Source organism: Pseudochaenichthys georgianus, chromosome 4 (assembly GCF_902827115.2).
Source record: "Pseudochaenichthys georgianus chromosome 4, fPseGeo1.2, whole genome shotgun sequence".
Classification (NCBI taxonomy): Eukaryota; Metazoa; Chordata; class Actinopteri; order Perciformes; family Channichthyidae; genus Pseudochaenichthys; species Pseudochaenichthys georgianus.
In genome coordinates this window covers 4,921,594-4,938,716 of record NC_047506.1, presented here as the reverse complement: position 1 = coordinate 4,938,716, position 17,123 = coordinate 4,921,594, and the positions used below count along the sequence as shown (strand labels likewise).

The following is a 17,123-nucleotide window of genomic DNA, read 5'->3' as shown; positions in this document are numbered from 1 at the left end:
TGTCTGGTCTGTCTGTCTCTCTGTCTGTCTGTCTGTGTCTGTCTGTCTGTCTGTCTGTCTGTGTCTGTCTGTCTGTCTGTCTGTCTGTCTGTCTGTCTGTCTGTCTGTCTGTCTGTCTGTCTGTCTGTCTCTGTCTGTCTGTCTCTCTGTCTGTCTCTGTCTGTCTGTCTGTCTGTCTGTCTGTCTCTCTGTCTGTCTGTCTGTGTCTGTCTGTCTGTCTGTCTGTCTGTCTGTCTGTCTGTCTGTCTGTCTGTCTGTCTGTCTGTCTGTCTGTGTCTGTCTGTCTGTCTGTCTCTCTCTCTCTCTCTCTCTCTCTCTCTCTCTCTCTCTCTCTCTCTCTCTCTCTCTCTCTCTCTCTCTCTCTCTCTTATCCATCTATCTATCTTCTGGTTGGAAGACGACCGCACTCCCTCGCCGCCACAGTTGCGTACTTCTGTACGGCGACTGTATATTAAATCTACTGTTATGTGTTCTCCTCTGCTTGCAGGTACGGGACAGCAGAGCTGTGTCTGCATCATGTCGTCCTTGTTGCTCAGCTGGTGGGTAGAGATCGTGACACAGTCCAGTGGAGAGAATCCATGTTGTGGATTCATTGTTCTTAAAGATTGAACCAGACCTGAGTCGTAAAGTTCATCTGGAGACTTGATATATTTAGTTTCCAGGATCTCATCCAATGTCTGAAATCTTCCCTCCACGGGGTCACGGATGATTCCCCATGTCTGTGGCCTCTTCCTGAGCGCTCTCTAAAATAACTCTAAATCCCCTTAATCTCTCCCTGTGGGGTTATGAGTTAGTAGGGGGTCTCGCATGTTTACTCTGGCCCCCCAACAGAGGTGACAATTGGTGTTGTTGGATCTCAGGGGCAACTTACATACTTCTTACGTCATCAGATTAAGCTGGGTCCAACTCATTTTGATGCTCCTTGCTGATTGGACCCCCCCTGTTCCTCCCCCCCCCCCCCTCCCCTCTTCTCCCTCTCCTCCCCCAGGTGAAAGCTTGCACCACTGAGTGTTACCAGTCGCTCCACCTGGGCCTGCTGCTCAAACGCATGATTTTCCTCGTGACGCCCGAACACCAGGTCAGAGACACTGGAGAAATGAATAGTTTGATAATCTATCAAAGTTACTCGAGGGTGTCAATTCACATCTCATTTTTCACAGTTTTGTATTAAACACTAACTCACATACTCACTATAATCACATTTGACTATTTTATATATGTGAACACTGAAAGGCCAAACAAGATCAAAGATGATACACATTCAAGTAGCCTAGCCTTTTAAAAAAAAACAATGGTACAGTACTGACTGGATATCCTCCTCAAATGCAATGGCTATCTTTTCACTACAAATGAGAAGAGAACTCCATTCCTACTAATATTTCTACTATTTTAAGTGTTGACGATGGAGAGTGGCGCCACATTAGTCTCTCATAACAGATCTGCTGAATGCGAGGGCTATAGTACATTATTGGGATTCTGTGAATGCATATAATCACCGTCATGTGTACATTTCACAACTCAAATACTCAGGTTTGCTTCTTAAAGCTGTCCAACAATCCTACTTTCTTGTTTTGCGTGACCGTTTCTGATTGTGTCCATTTAACCTGTAAATTAATAATAACGTATTTTTTTTACATGTAAGATAATAACCTTCATATCAGGAGATTTCTTTCCCCCATCGCCTCAAAGTGTTTGGTTTTTCCAGATGGAGCTGTTGGCTCGTTTCCCGCCGTCTGAGGTAGAAAACCTTTCAGTCTGGAGACATGTCCTCCTCAGAGCTCTTTCCCAAGATGCTCGTCACCGCGTCGAGACCCACATCGTCAGCCTCGCTCAAAAAGCTCTGACTGACTGGCAGAATGGAGGCTTCAAACTCGGACAAGTGGACAAAATGGTGAGGAGGACCCTCGATACGGCTCTGATTACGTCCGCTTGTTTTAACCAACCCTTAGCGTGAATTAGAAGTAGCCTAATGTCGGCTTTGCCTTCGAATGTAGAGGCAGTAGTTCTGCTAAAACGCAACCAGTTATTTTAGATTAGATTTTTTCCGGCTGTGTATTTTCAAATTCCAGCGCACTCCAGCTGGTTTCTCCATTTCTTACCCACCTGAGAAGAGATGATGGTTCATGGTCTATATTTTTAAGTGAAATCTAGTGACTGACATGTCGTCGTGAAAAGAGGCAGCACACACATCGAGGGCGAGAAATGAAACATCTCAGTGCTCATTAAAGCGGGAAACAGCGTTTTCTCACTTGAAGGAAAAACCGCCTTCTCGCCAGTTTAACGTTACATGGACGTTTTCATAAGGTTTTAAGTCTTGACAGCATAATATAAACGTATTGCACTGAATTATAACTTGTTTGTTTTGTCTTATTTTGTATTTCTTTTATGATTAATTTTGGATTGTTATAAGCTGTTAGACGGAGATGTAGGACTAAGCCTTCAGTGTCTACGGTAGACTCGGGCAAACAACGTTCATATGAAAAGTTGTCTGATTATCTTTTGCCCAGAATGATCACATCCAGCTGTGAAACACAATGCAGCAGGGGGGGGGGGTAGTTAAACAGTAACATCTGCACAAATGTCCGTCCTGTGTGCAGAACACGGTGCTGCGGCCCCTCCTGGCGGTGGTCCGGGTGCAGACCTCTCCTGAGGACCAGTGTGTGCCGTCTGCTCTGAGGGTCCTCACACAGCTGTGGTTGCGAATGAGTCCAGAGCAGGTGAGGTCCTAAGAGTGGAACCAGGAATTTCCCAATCAGGCTTTTTGTTGCCCCTTTTGTTCCTTCAGGGATTTTCTTTGAAGTCATAAATAAAGGATCAGATCAGATTAACATAGCGATACTGAACAGTTAAAAAATGCTTTGATGTCGTACGATGCTGATCTTTGAGATGACATGCCGTTACCCTGACCCCTGACCCCTGCCCTGCTCCAGGTGCAGCGCCAGCCCGCGCTCCACTGCACGCTGCAGCTGCTGCTCTCCATATCAGCCGTTCTAGTGAAAAACATCGAACCTCAAGTCATCTGTCGGGTATGACGTTCGCTTCAGACGTTACTAGATCAGGACTGGAGGGAGCTTCTGTTGACTGTAACTGTGTGTGTATGTGTGTGTGTGTCCAGGCTCTGCTGTGTGTGGACGCTGTGGTGTCTCAGCCATGTGCCGATCAGCTGACGCTCGCTGCTCTAGAGTTCCTCTCCTCTCTGGGGAAGGTCTTCGTCCCCTCAGACAGCCAGGTGATCACACCCCTCTGCTGCAGTGTCTCTCCTTCTGGTTCTACTGCTGCTCTCCTTCGACGTTGCTCCCAACATTTAGGCCAACTGATAGGTCAAATATAATACAAATTAGTTTTGAAGAAGATATTAAAAATGTGGATGATCTTTTGTCTGTTATTTGCAAATTAACAGTATGCCAATCATGTTCTGTATTTAGTTCCTTCTCTCTCTCTTATATTCATGAAGTTACTGATATTTCAGCGTGGCCACGTTTGCAGTTTAAAACTTCACTTTGGCTCATTTCACATTTCACATTCAAAAAGTCATGAAAATAGTATTTTTTTAAATGTAAATAAAGTCAAGACATTCTCATCGTATGCCACTGCACATTTACAAACATTCTCCGTTCTGTCTGTGATAAAAAAACATTTACATTTAAAAAAAGTAATTGTCAAAAATCAGCAATAATTAGTCAACACTGTGGATATGAAATGAGAGCATTTTAATAATCCATCATTTCTCTTTCAAACCCGCTTTGTGTCCCAGAGTCAGATCCTGCCGAGGCTGAGCGGCCTGTTCGGAGCCATGTTGTCCGACAGGTGCTGGCCGCTGCACCAGCACGCTCTGGAGGCCTTCTCTCACTTTGCAGAGGTACGGCAGGGGGCGTGAAAGCTGTTTCAGAAGTTACCCTGTGCTGCCCACTTAACGTGTCATCCTGCTCTTTAAGATTACAAACCATGAAGAGGTCATTTCCCAGAGTCTGTGTGTTGAGGAAACCAAGGCGAAGGTCGTGAACTATCTAAGCAAGGTAAGGAGATTCTCATCAACTATTGTCATCAGATTCACTTCAACAGATCGACGTTAACGAGTCAATGTGTCGTTGCAGACTGTGAACGCTCGGGAACATGTGGAGTCACGGCTGCAGAGGATCAAACTGGAGAAGGCCGTTATTGAGAAACACAACGAGAGGCTGGAGAGCGACACGGAAAATGCTTCAGACAGACTCACTGCTGAAGCTGGAGCTGAAACACTGGCGGCTGGAGCTGGAGCAGACTCAGAGGTGAGTGCTGTCACAAAGTTTAATTGCAATTTCATTCAATGGTTTCCGGAATGTTCCTCACCATGCAGCGTTGCTTCAGCTTTAGACTCTCCAGGTCACTCTGAATGGCAGCTGGTCAGTACAACACTACCTCCTAGTGGACAAGTTAACACATGTTCACTAGGAGGTAGTGGTATAATATGAACCAGGCTTATTTTATTTGATAGTTTCCAGGAAACACTTAAAGGCATAGGAGAAGGGTATGCGAGTTAAAGGTAGGGTAGGTAATAATGGAGAAACCAACTCGAGTGCGCTCGAATTTGAAAATATACAACCGGAGAAAATCTGCCCCCTCCTCCAACACACACGTGACCAATGAGGGCACGAGATAAGCTTGTGCCCAGATGGAAGGCTGACAGGCAGGTAGGCCATCCAGTTACTTTAGCCGGCTCAGATGATTGGTCGTGCTTTTTACAGCGCCACGGCTTCCACAGATGACATGTATTTATTGTCAAAGCATTTAATGTATTCATTGCTATCGGGATGTTAAGAGCATTCCATGGAATATAGCAAAGTGAATTACCTACCCCACCTTTAAGTGTTTGGTTAGTTTTGCAAATTGTAATCAGCATTTATATATATTTTAAATGAAGGTATCAATCTGTGTGATATCTAACTTAGTACGATTATTTAGATTTACGCGTTAAAACACTAGAGGGGCTTCCATTTAATCCACATTTTCATTATGCATTTTTTTCAAGAGTATCCGTTGCAAATAAAGGTTTTTTATTAGGTTTGTAGGATGATACACTAGACCAACAATGCTTGATATAGTCCTCGTAACTCAGTACAAACGTTCCTTAGCAGTAAAATAGTATTTTTATTTAGCAAAAATACTTCTCAGTCAGATTATTCAGTCCTGCTCAGCAAGCCACCTTTTCATTTGTACAAGCGATCCTGCCTCGATTCATGTCAAACTAAATCCTGTTGTGAGGATTAGATAATGGATGTATGTCGTCCCTCCTCTCTCTCAGCCGTGTCCAAAGAAAGCTCGGCAGGAGTTTTGTGCAGAGGAGGAGTTCAGCCGCTACGTCACCACCGCTGAGAGCGCTCTGAAAGCTCTGCAGGCTCTCGCAGAACGCACCTCTCCTCCAACGCCTCCACCCTGGCTGGAGTCCAGACTGCAGGAGCTCCAGACCATCCTCACACACATCCGAACAGCCACACACACAAGCTAGCCCCAGATGTTTTACTTCATATATAGAAAAACTATTTAAACACAGTCTGTGAAACCCTTTCTCCGCTGCTGTGAAGTCTCAGCTTTTAAACCGGTTGTTTATTAAACTTGTTTGATTACAGATGATTGTTCACTTGTATTTATTTAGCACTTAGTCAAACAGGAGTCTATTGAGTACCCATATTGGCTCGAAGCACTTATAATATTCCTACTTAATGAGATATATCTATAAAAAGTCTTATAAAACAGAACAGGGTCATGTGATACAGTAAAATCTTTACTTCACCAGAAACCAAAGAGCCAATAAATTACGTAATTTCTGTTCCACATTCATTCAAAGTGCAAGCCTTCTGTAAATCAAACCGGACACATTTTGGCCGAGTACTGTTTGCCAAAAAGTATATTTTGATTTTCATGCCAGTGAAGAAGTTGGCACAAAAGAAAAAGTAGTCCCAAAAAAAAAAAAAGGACCTCTGATTCAGATCCTCATTTAACTCAAACAATAAAAAGATGGCTTCAAAAGTCCAGCACAAGGTGATGAGCTTCCAGTTCAAACGGTTATCGGAATGAACAGACGATGATAAACGTCCAGGAACCAACAGGATGTGACTGCATCATGCTGTTCAAACGGAACTGGAGCCGCTTTCAAGATTAGAGTTTTAAAGTGGTCAAGTCTTTGCTCCAGACGACAGGAAGCGTCCTCACCAGACGCTCTCCTCCCAGTTCAGGTCGTCGTCCTCGTCTCCGTCTCCCCAGCCTTCTGCTTCCGTCTGAGAGAGAAAAGGAGAACAATCATGAATCATTGAAAGGCAGGTAAAGACAGAAAGTGACTTTTTAAATAGATTTTATAGCAGAGTACACGATTGTATATTCCATTATCAGCGCATGGTTCACTGCATTTGTTTATATGTCATTACTGTTCACCTTTTTGGACACATCAAGCTGCCTTCAGTCTAGTTTCACAAATACGGGTTGCAAAACATTTGTACAAAGCACCTTTTAAAACACAGTAACAAAGTGTAGTCTAATAACATGACACTTTTGAATTGTATTTTTAATTAACTAAGGGCCAGCAACTAAACAAATTAAAACCGTATACAGACCAGTATACTCTAATGTGCAACATATAGATACGTTTTCCTAATGATGTGGTTTTAAAAGTCACCTATCATGCTATTTTTAGGCAATAGCATAGATATATAAAAAACATGTCTATGAAGTGTTTTGGTCAAAAAACCAGCCTTTTGTATGTCATTCGTTAGAAGCCACACACACACACACACACACACACACACACACACACACACACACACACACACACACACACACACACACACACACACACACACACACACACACACACACACACACACACACACACACACACACACACACACACACACACACACACACACACACACACACACACACACACACACACACACACACACACACACACACACACCTCCGTCAGGTTGGCAACAGCGAACTTGGCAGTGAGTGTGACCGTGTCGATGATTGAGTCCTGCAGAAATGAGGTGATTTCTGGAGAGGCAGCCGAGGACAGCTGGATGTCCGGCACCATGTCTGCAAACAGGTCCAGCTCCGGGTCAGGCTGCTCCTTTTTCTTCACTTTGATGGTGAACTCCTCCCCCAGACCCCCCCCCCCACGGCTCTTCTTTGGCGCTTTATGCTTCGGCTGGTGTGACAACTCCAAGTCTGTCTCCTCTTGAGCCCAGCCTTCGTCCAAGGAGGTCTTGCTCTGCGTGGATGGTCGCTGGGCTGAGGTCAGTTTGAAGGGTTTGGATTGAGCCACCATCAGTGTTTCAGGAGAGTGTAGTACAGGTGTGGTAGGGCCCCCTCTGGGTGGTGTTAGTATGGCTGATAAAGGAGCGGTGGGGGACAGATCTGAGGTGGCTTCAGTGTCCTCAATGTCATCCCACGGCTCCTGCTCCGCGGCTGAGAGCGGCAGTCTGCTGCTGACGGGATCCTCTCTCTCAGAGGCCTGGATGTGGATCTGGACCGACTGCCCCCCCCTGCCCTCACTCTCCTCAGGGTCGCTCCAGTCGGGCCAGTCCTCCACTGGACCTTCTCTCAGTCTGACAGCCTTCTCCGGGCTGAAGGACTCCACCTCGGCTTCCTGATGAAAGCCGTTCAAAGGTAGAGACATCTGTCTGCTGACGTCTGGAGCACAGCGAAGAGAAAAAGATTCAGACACAGGAACGGAAGATTAAAAGGTCTGCTATCATGCTATTTTTAGGCATATATTATGCGTCTCTCAGATATATCAAAATATATAAAAAACATGTCTTTGATGTGTTTTGCTCAAAATACCAAACAGATCATGCATTTTAGACACCCCCCATATCCCTCCATCTCAGGCCTGTTGGAGAACTGCAGGTTCAGTTATGCAGCCGTGATTAAACACCATGTTCTAAACCACATCAAGGATTATTTCTGAAAGAGTTGGAGCACAAATGCTTTTTCTCTTGCGGGTTTACCACAAGGTGAGTTCCTTTCTTTATTTCCTGCTTTATTACACATGCTCTCTCCAGTACGCGTTAGCTCTGAGTGTTAGCGATGCTAATGTAAACAAAGACCACCTGTGACCTGCTCCATCGAAATCAGTCGCATTGACCCGAAGACACATTTTGAGTTGTATACACTGTTGGAAAGAGGATATTCCTAGCTTTCTAATGATATCAGGATTGTTTTTGTACTCCAAATATTAAGAGAAATATGTCACATTATATAATGACTGTCATTATAAGGCCTTTAAAGTTTCCTCTTCTCTGGAATCCATCGATCTGATTGATTATTAGTGGAGCAAATGATCAAAATACTACGGAGGGAAGATATTTTCGTTTGGAGGGGAAGCTCGCGAGTGTGTGTGTATACGTGTGTGTGTGTTTGTGTAATTTTGCATTTGTGTGTATTGTGTTTGTTTCCCGGAGAAAACACTCACGAGAAACACCGGCTGTTGTTGTGCCTGCTGTGACGTCAAGTTACTCCGTTCTCCGCTTGTAATTATGCCGAAGCTTCAAAGTTGTATTTATCACCTGAATTTGCCGAAACAAGTTTAATATTCTGAAAGCCAAGACTTTGTTTAATTGAAATCAGATGAAAACAAACTAACAGACCCTGCCGTGTTATCTATGATTACTATACTCTTACATTCATAATTTCAGCCGGAGGGAGGGGGGGGCGGCGCTGCTGGAAGAGCAGAGTGCGAGGGAGAGCTGTCTTCGTCCCTTTACAAGCTTCAAAAATGTATTTACAGTGTGATTTTGGAAATAAAAGTTTCATATTCTGAAAGCCAAGACTTTGTTTGTTTAAAATCAAGCAAAACACCCAAACCCTGAAGAATAATTTTTTACGTAAATCCACGTTTATTTTGAAATGAGCCGTTGCGACTTCCGACTGATTTCGATAGAGCGGGTCACATATTATGTCCAAAACAGTCGGGCATTGTTTCTGATAGTGCCGTGGGTCCACATTTCCGATATATATATATTACGTCATATCGGACGCAAATCTGGATCAGCTCCGTTGTACCCCCGTTTTTAGAGATTTGGGTACGGAGGAAAAGAGAGGGTTTTGTTTTCTGACATTTCATGAGTTTTGTATGTATAAAATAAATCAAAAATTGCATTTTGCATGATAAATAGCACAGAAACATGTCACATTAGAGACACAAAATACGAATAAGAACCGGTAATGAGCATCTTAATCTTCTTAATGTGTTAATTTACCTGATTTTGGAGGCAGAGGGTAACTTCTTGGAGTCTCCACACAAGCCTTTAAGTTACCGATGTGCCCGAGCACCGGGCCTTCAGTCCCTGTCGGTCTGGGGAACAGATTCAAGACTTTTGAAGGCTGGGCCAGCTGAGGGTGGAAGCCTCCGAATATATGGACCGGAGAGGCTGAGGAATACAGGGAAAGGAAGATTACATGTTAAGCAAATGTTTACTGCACCAGTGACATTTTATTATACAAATCCAGACCGGTTCATTCCAGAAAAACCTGTTCCTTCATTGTGTGACATTCCCAACACCTCACACCTTTCAAAAGTATTCCTGCACGAGTTTCTCCTGTAGTCAAACAAGTATTTCAGTTGGACTCTCTCTGTACTGGTTAACTGATGCTTTTACAATTCATTAAATATTTGAATTTGCTGTGTATTTGAATCTATATAAGCTTCAGCTCAAATGAACACAAATCTTCCATCCGACTCAAAAAAGGCCACATGAATTGTTTCGTAGCCTAAATGTCACATGTATAAACTTGCTTTCTCTAACAAGTAAAACTATATCAAAACATCCCTTAAACACAACGCAGTATAATCCACATCTCGTGTATCCAGTCATATGCTCTCTACTAAAACACATGGACTCACTCTCAGGGGTGACCTCTGTGGACCTGGTGAAGTTGGGTGTGGTGCGTTTAAAGACCTTCGTCCTCTCTCCGCCGACCACCACTTGAGCTCCGAGCAACGGCACCAACACCGCCAGACTCTGCAGCGTCATGGCAACCAGCGAGTCATTGGTGTCCCTCATTCCTAACAAAACCTGCAACAAGCGACACAAAAGTTAAACTATGACAGGATTGCAAAATGATATTTTTTGCAACCTCAAATGTAAAGCCTGCTGACATTCTTAGTGTTCTTGGCCTTTTCTGAAACATCTTAACCAATATTTAGTTATTGAAGTAATAGTTTAACACTTAATTTAAACAGACCAGGCTTGCTGTTTCCACCTGCTTCAGTTTTAAGCTAAGCTCTTCCTAGTTCAACTCTGAAGAATGCTAACACACGAGTGGTATTACAAAAAAGCACACAAGCATTTCCCAAAGTGTCAAATGATTCCTTTAGATGTAGCTCAGTGTTGTTCACCGATATCATGTTAAAGATGGTGGTTCCATGTCAGCACTGTACCTGAGGTAGGATGTGGTTTTTGAGCTCATCGTGGCAGAAGAACTCGGCGTAGATGTGGATGTGAGCCAGCAACACGATGCGGACGTGTTCCTCGTTGACCTTGAAGAGCTTGAGCAGCTGAGGAACCACATGTTTACGGTACAGGGGCACAGAGAGCAGGCATTCGTCATCGTGCCCACCGCCGCCACTGGAGTCTGTGGCACAGAGGAAAAGTAGAAGGAGCATTAGCACAGAAGTCATGTTGCCTGACAGAAGGATTCTTTCTCCTTGGTAAAGTATCCATATTATCGTTAGCAGTAGCAGAAAGGGTTTCATTAAAAGCCCATCTTACCCTTCTTTGGCTTCAGCAGATGAGGCAGGAAGCTTTTGACAGCCATGGGTTCAGCAAAAACTAGAGAGTTGAGGAGTTTGGGGACAAGACGCGTCGCGATCAGCTCCTCAGACAGACTCTGGACGCGGTCGAGAAGAAACCTGAGGAAACACACAGTGAGCGTGGTAAAGGTTTCCTCTTCGGGTAAAAAGAGCATGGTTTAAATCAGGGGTGTCAAACTCAAGGCCCGGGGGCCACATTCGGCCAGCGACTTCATTTTATGTGGCCCCACAAGAGCTTGCAAAGAATATAATATGTTTATTATACGGTTACATGCTACAGAAGCATGTTGCCCGTAAACTACATGTCCCACAATGCATCTCAAATATGACTTTTTTCTCAGAATTTGCCTTTTTTTCTTCAAAATATGCATTTTTTCATAGAATCCCTTTTTCTCAGAATTAGATTTTTATTTCAAAATGATTCTTCTATTTCTTTTTTCTCCAGAATTTGGCTTTTCTTTTTAAATTATTTTGGGACATACGCACTGTAGAGACTTGCAATTATTTGCCCAAGACTTCTGCTTTCAGACGTAGTTAATTATGAAGTTATTACCCTATCCGATGATAATCCAATGCAGAGGCAATCATGTGATATAATACATTATTTTATATATATGATATATTTATATATGTATTTTTATATAGTCTTAAAGTTACAACCGGCCCTTTGAGTGCAACCATAATGCTGATGTGGCCCGCGATGAAATTGAGTTTGACACCCCTGGTTTAAATGATACATTATTTAACTGAGGGGACGTATAAGAAACAGTATTTTAACTTTCCAATTGTATTAACCTACAATATCCAATTTACCAAAAACAATACACAGCAATATATAACTAAGTAGACGACACAAAGTTGAGTGGGCTGCCTTGGAAAACAAAATAAGATACTGGTACTCTGTCGGCATGAACACAAAGCACTCATTACAAACTAGCAAACTGGAAAAGATGTGTGAAAGCCAACACCAGATCCTCACTTAAAGAACTCGTTCTTCTCCTCTTCCGTCTTCAAGGTCAGGCTCTTCAGGAAGTTCCTCACGTCCAGGAAGTCATTCCTATTCAGAGAGGAAAATGTGTTTGAGAACAATTATTTCTGAGTCGGTAGTGAAGGTAAAGCAAAAGCAAACATAACCACACTGACCTGAAAAAGTCATGAGTCAGCAGGGAGCTGAGTGGGGGTCGACACAAGGGGTCAGAGTTCAGCAGGCCGACCTGCAGGGTCTGCTTCAGACTGTCGGACAGCTCCTGGGACACTGAAATCAGCGAGGACAGAGAAGGATGAACCTATTGCTAGTGCATACTGAGCTAAAGGGGCAACAAGCTACATCGTGACCTTCTCTCGGCTCACCATAGCCATTCAGGAGAGAGACGAGGGTCTCCAACATCATTCCAAAAGAGTAACAGTCTCGAGAGTGAGCGTTTTTATCCGGCAGCATTTTGAAGCCCTCAACCTGGAGGCAACATGCTTCATGAGAACTTGTAAACATCGAAAAGTGGACGCCGGTTCTTCACTTTTTAGATGCAAATAGTTTAAATCGCATACCTTTTCTTCTGGAGGAACCCAGCTGGCTTCTCTCACATTCTGAATGCTTGCGAGAAACTGAGAAGGAGAAGAAGAAGTGTAAAAATAAAAGAATACAAATGATAGTCACTCATAAATCTGACCTTGGTGAAGCAAAGAGTATCTACACACACACAACAGATGCATCTTGGATACACGGTCTCTTTGTTCGGTGTCTTACCTCGGGTGTGGCTTCAGAGAACTTGCAGACAGTCTCCATCATGCCCAGTGTCCAGTGGCCGTCCTCACTGACGAACACCGATGAAATGCAGACGTTGTTGTGGCTCGACTTGCCCTGCGGGTCGAGGAAAACTAGTTAGGAACTACTTTGAATTTATTTGTAATCACTGGAATGTGGTTGGATTGTTTTCCAAGACGCAAGGGAACCCGAACATTTATTTATCCCATGCATCGAGAACATCCATAACATTCATCTGTCTGCAACTTATACATATCAATATTCCAATTACTTGCATATAGACTATTCTGCACTATTTCTATTTGATTTGATTTACTTACACTATTTGATCTGTTTTATTGTGTTGCGCTGTTGGAGGAGCCTGTGACCTACGGTTGTCATAACTACAGTGTAGCCGTGTACAAATGACAAGAAAAGCCTTGAATGTTGAACTGTGCAGGCGATACTTTCAACATGCTTCTTTCGGCTCACCCTCTCGTGCAGAAACACCAGCGCCTGCAGGAGGTCGTAGATGCCGGCGCAGACCTCCTCCGGCGACAGGCTGTCCAGCAGCAGCTCCAGCGGCTGCACCCGCTCCGTCACCAGGTGGATGCCCCCCCCGTCCTGCACCGAGCAGGACAGGAAGCGCAGCAGACACGGGTGCCTCAAGGTCTTCAGGTGCTGCAGGAAATGAAAAGTATTTATTTTCTTCCTGTAAAAAGGGAGAGTCGTGCAGCTGAAGGGAAAATCCAAGAGCAGGAAGTGATTAGGTGATTAGTGATGAGAGCACAAACCACTACTTAGCAATTAAAATAAGGACGACTGCAGTGCTGGCAAATGATTAATTTGGTGGTAATTGTTTCGTGGAAAATGATAATCATGATAATGCAAGTGTCTCCTGAGTGAACAGAATGCTGGCAATGACTTTATCAGGTTTGAATTCAGCACTATCCAAATCCTGGTTAAGTTTGCAGGCGGCTGCTCGATCTGCCTCACTCACCAGCAGCCATTAAAACAATGATAATCTTTTTAGTGGATGGTAGATTGCAATAGTGTAAGATGCACAAGTCCAATTACTCAATGTTTTCCTGTGAGAACTGCACTTGAAAACGGCGAGGTGGTAGAAATTCTGAACCATACTTTGATGTTTTGTTTTTGCATCTTTACCTAAGATGTTGTCGAAATGTTATGTTATCTTTTTAATAAATAAGTGACACAAAGGAAGATCTTGGGTAGATAATGAACTGAAATCCCTTAACTAAAATGTAATCAGGTTTGAAATCAAACACTAAAACAATGTCAATTTAGATGTATTGTAAATCTTAAAATGCAACTGTGCGCTGGGCACTAATTATCAACAAAAATAACTAGGGATGCTCCGATCGCCAATTTTGGGGCCGATCGCCAGAATCAGTATCGGCCAATACCGATCGCCGATCCGATTGAGTGGGCGGGGCCTATGGGGATCTTCCATTTAAAGTGAAACTCAGTTAATGGGGCTCATTCACTGGCGCTTCCACAAACAACAACCAACATAATTATTACATTCAAAGGAAGTACATTATTCAAGTTTACATTCACTTTGGAGAATAACACGGGAGACATGAGCGGAAGCCCTCTCTCCCCCTCTCTCTCCCCCTCCTCTCTCTCTCTCCTGACAGCCCGTCAGTATCTCATGCAGCTCACTGATCCAGTAAAGTGACCCGACAGTGAAGAATAAACATATGTATAACTAGTTTAGCTAGTTCCAGAGGTAGATACAATAGCTAAGTGTGTTAGGTCTAACTCTTGTGTGTTTCGCTCCGTCACAGCGGGCGGAGCTGCAGGATTTCTGCTTCACACACGCTGCATACCGCTATTTTACTGTCTTTTTCTGACACCTTAAAATAATGCCAGACTGGTGAAGCCATTTTGGCGAGCTTGTTTTTCCGCGCACAGAGAGAAGTGTCACGTATTTTACATCATGCGATTGGCATTTTTAGAGAGCACCAATCGGAGTATCGGCCGATATCGATCGGAGCATCCCTAAAAATAACTATATTAAAGTACTTGCAATCTACTTATTTATATAAATAGTTATCACTGCAACAAACCGTATTTAATTTTGTCTTAATATACATTATTTAATTTCATATTGTTATTGTACATATCATATTCTATTTACATGTATATAGACTTCTTGCAGTATTTGTTATTATATATGTTGCATTGTTGGAGGAGCTCAGGTCAGAAGAATGTGTGTGACGGTGTACCAGGATGAGGCTCCAGGATAACTACCTTCGCCACTTTGTTGACTTTGTCCTCATTGCCACGTTTGTAAACAAACACGGAAGCAGGCTTCCCATCCTGGAGCATGGCAGAATACATGGTGAGTCCGGAGGGGAGGGTCAGCAGCGGCTCCTCCAGGACGCAGCCCCGCGCCGCGCTGCTCTCTGCACCCATCGCCAGACCTGGAGGGCAGAGTGGGGGGAACAGAGGGACGTTAAACCCTCAAGAGGTGGAAGAAGTACTCAGATCAACTACCAGAGTGTAGGAATACTCCGTTACAGGTAAAGGCTCTGTATTCAAAGGGTTACTTGTTTTTCATCAATATATTATAGCTCTCAGATATATACAAAACATGAAGTGTTTGGCTGAAACACCAAACAGATCATTGCAGCATTACCCATAACCCCCTCTGTTTCAGCCCTGCTTCAAACGAGCTGATTCTCTGTTTGTTACTTTAGATGAAAATAAGAAGCCCCTCCCCACGCCCCTCTGAGAGAGATTTGGTTACAAAGAACACAAAGGTGCTCTAGGAGGAGATTCAGGTGATAAGGTGCTGGGGGGGGGGCAACCAAGGGGTTACCTTGGTTGCTGTTACACAAGCCAAAACATCGTTATATAGGGGCCAACATCTGATCAGGTCATTTTCAGGCAGGTTTTTATAGAAATGGATCAGGACAAAAAGAGAGAGAATCTTTTTTCCTGAAACTTTCAGAATCTCTTTCCACAGAGAGGACACATGTTTTTGATGTATAAAAAAGGTGGATTTGGCATAATAGGTGACCTTTAAGTAAAATTAGAACAGTATCAGCATCAAAATATCCTTAAAGTACCAAAAGTAAAAGTTCTCATTATGCATATTGGCCCATTTCAGAATAATATATATGATATGTTTTATAATTATTGATCATTAAAGTGTTCTCAAAGCTGGTAAAGGTGCAGCTAGTTTCAATGACTGTGTATACTGCAGGGTAGCTTGTGGATTTACTCCAGGTAAAGTCTTATTAAGTGTTGATTATATTTCCTTTAATTCATCAAAATCTATGTACATAATTTACCTCTGAATTGTAGTAGGGTAGAAGTACACATAAGCAAATTTGACTTTAATAGTAAATGTACTTAGTTACTTCACACCACTGCTCCAGCCCAACGTCACATGTGACACTACAAGGTTGTCAGTCGTTAAGCATGCAAATATAAATGCTTATTATAAAGTGACCTCACCTGGTTGCTGTGTATCTGTATGTTCCTCTGTAGGTAGGAGAAGAGTTAGCTAATGTTGTCAGTTGACTAGCTGGCTAACCTCAGAGCTACGTTAGCCAGCTCGTCATCGCAATGCGTGTCTGTAACCCTTCCGCCTGCAAACAATCATGCTAATGGAGGCTTAGCGCAAAATTAAGCAAGCGATTTGACAAAATTATCGAACTGTTCGCAAGGAAAAACGCAAAATACGTTGCTGTTTTACTTCTGGACGTATCAACGGTGCTAACGTGGAGAGAAGCTGTAAACACGGACTCTTCCGGTATAGGACGAAACCATGGAGCAGGGGACGAGGTGACTTTAAAATATTTTAGAAACTAGTCACTAAGGCGTATTTGGAAACATATTTTCCGTATATGAAAGACTCATATCACTAATGAATTAAATATCACAATAACCAGTTTAATTCTACCTTTTAAAATAAAAACATAACTGTACCAAATCCCCCTCCGCTAAAAGCTAATGGTTGCAACCAAAGTGGTGTGAGATACCCTTTATATATACAGTCTATGGAGATACCTATACGCGTGGATAGTGGGATTGTGACTGAAATGGAAATAGTCAGAATAAATCTTAAAGATGAGTCTGTGGTCTGTTTTGTGAACTTGTTGTTGGGGTCACCACCAGTATCACACAATCAGGGAGTTCATTATGGATACTGGAATACAAACAAGCTATGTGGAATGACAAGTCAGTTTATGTAGCAGATTAAAGCAAGGCCAAATGGGTTACAATCTGCTTAAGAAAATACACAATTAATACACAAATAAAGGGCAACGTAGAGACAAAAACAATAGAGGTATGAACAAATATGAAGTTACAGGTGTAAATTCTTCCATGGAGCCATGAACTTCATGATGTGATTAGAGGGGACTTTATTAAATTATTATTCTGCTTTAAGTATGATCTATAATTTGTTGTAGTGGTAAATGGGGTTGTGCTACATGTATTGTTAAATTGTTCTTTGTATAGCCAGATCCTATATGGAATGGAAGACTGTAAGTTACATTATAATATTATAAGCTATTAAAGCTACCGGAAATGTTAAAATCTCATACACATAAAGTT

The 17,123-nt window shown here is 43.0% G+C and overlaps 2 protein-coding genes across 2 annotated transcripts in view; one reads left to right on the top strand and one right to left on the bottom strand.

The window, feature by feature from the left end:
* firrm (fignl1 interacting regulator of recombination and mitosis) overlaps positions 1-5,485 on the top strand; it is a 19,095-nt gene extending 13,610 nt beyond the window's left edge. The window contains exons 16-25 of the mRNA XM_034081284.2: positions 488-539; positions 989-1,078; positions 1,706-1,891; positions 2,598-2,717; positions 2,931-3,026; positions 3,116-3,229; positions 3,755-3,859; positions 3,936-4,016; positions 4,095-4,268; positions 5,282-5,485. Coding sequence (XP_033937175.1) covers positions 488-539; positions 989-1,078; positions 1,706-1,891; positions 2,598-2,717; positions 2,931-3,026; positions 3,116-3,229; positions 3,755-3,859; positions 3,936-4,016; positions 4,095-4,268; positions 5,282-5,485 — 1,222 coding nt within the window. The remainder of the gene's footprint in view (positions 1-487; positions 540-988; positions 1,079-1,705; positions 1,892-2,597; positions 2,718-2,930; positions 3,027-3,115; positions 3,230-3,754; positions 3,860-3,935; positions 4,017-4,094; positions 4,269-5,281) is intronic.
* Positions 5,486-5,551: 66 nt separating this feature from the next.
* scyl3 (SCY1-like, kinase-like 3) lies at positions 5,552-16,310 on the bottom strand. Its single transcript, XM_034081285.1, has 14 exons — positions 16,020-16,310; positions 14,808-14,980; positions 13,023-13,211; positions 12,534-12,647; positions 12,335-12,391; positions 12,140-12,242; positions 11,933-12,044; positions 11,769-11,846; positions 10,749-10,888; positions 10,418-10,611; positions 9,881-10,052; positions 9,237-9,407; positions 6,950-7,668; positions 5,552-6,254 (listed from the first exon to the last, which is right to left on the bottom strand). The coding sequence occupies exons 2-14, from the start codon at positions 14,970-14,972 to the stop codon at positions 6,186-6,188; spliced, it is 2,283 nt and encodes a 760-aa protein (XP_033937176.1). The 5' UTR covers positions 14,973-14,980; positions 16,020-16,310; the 3' UTR covers positions 5,552-6,185.
* Between the last annotated feature and the right edge of the window lie 813 nt (positions 16,311-17,123).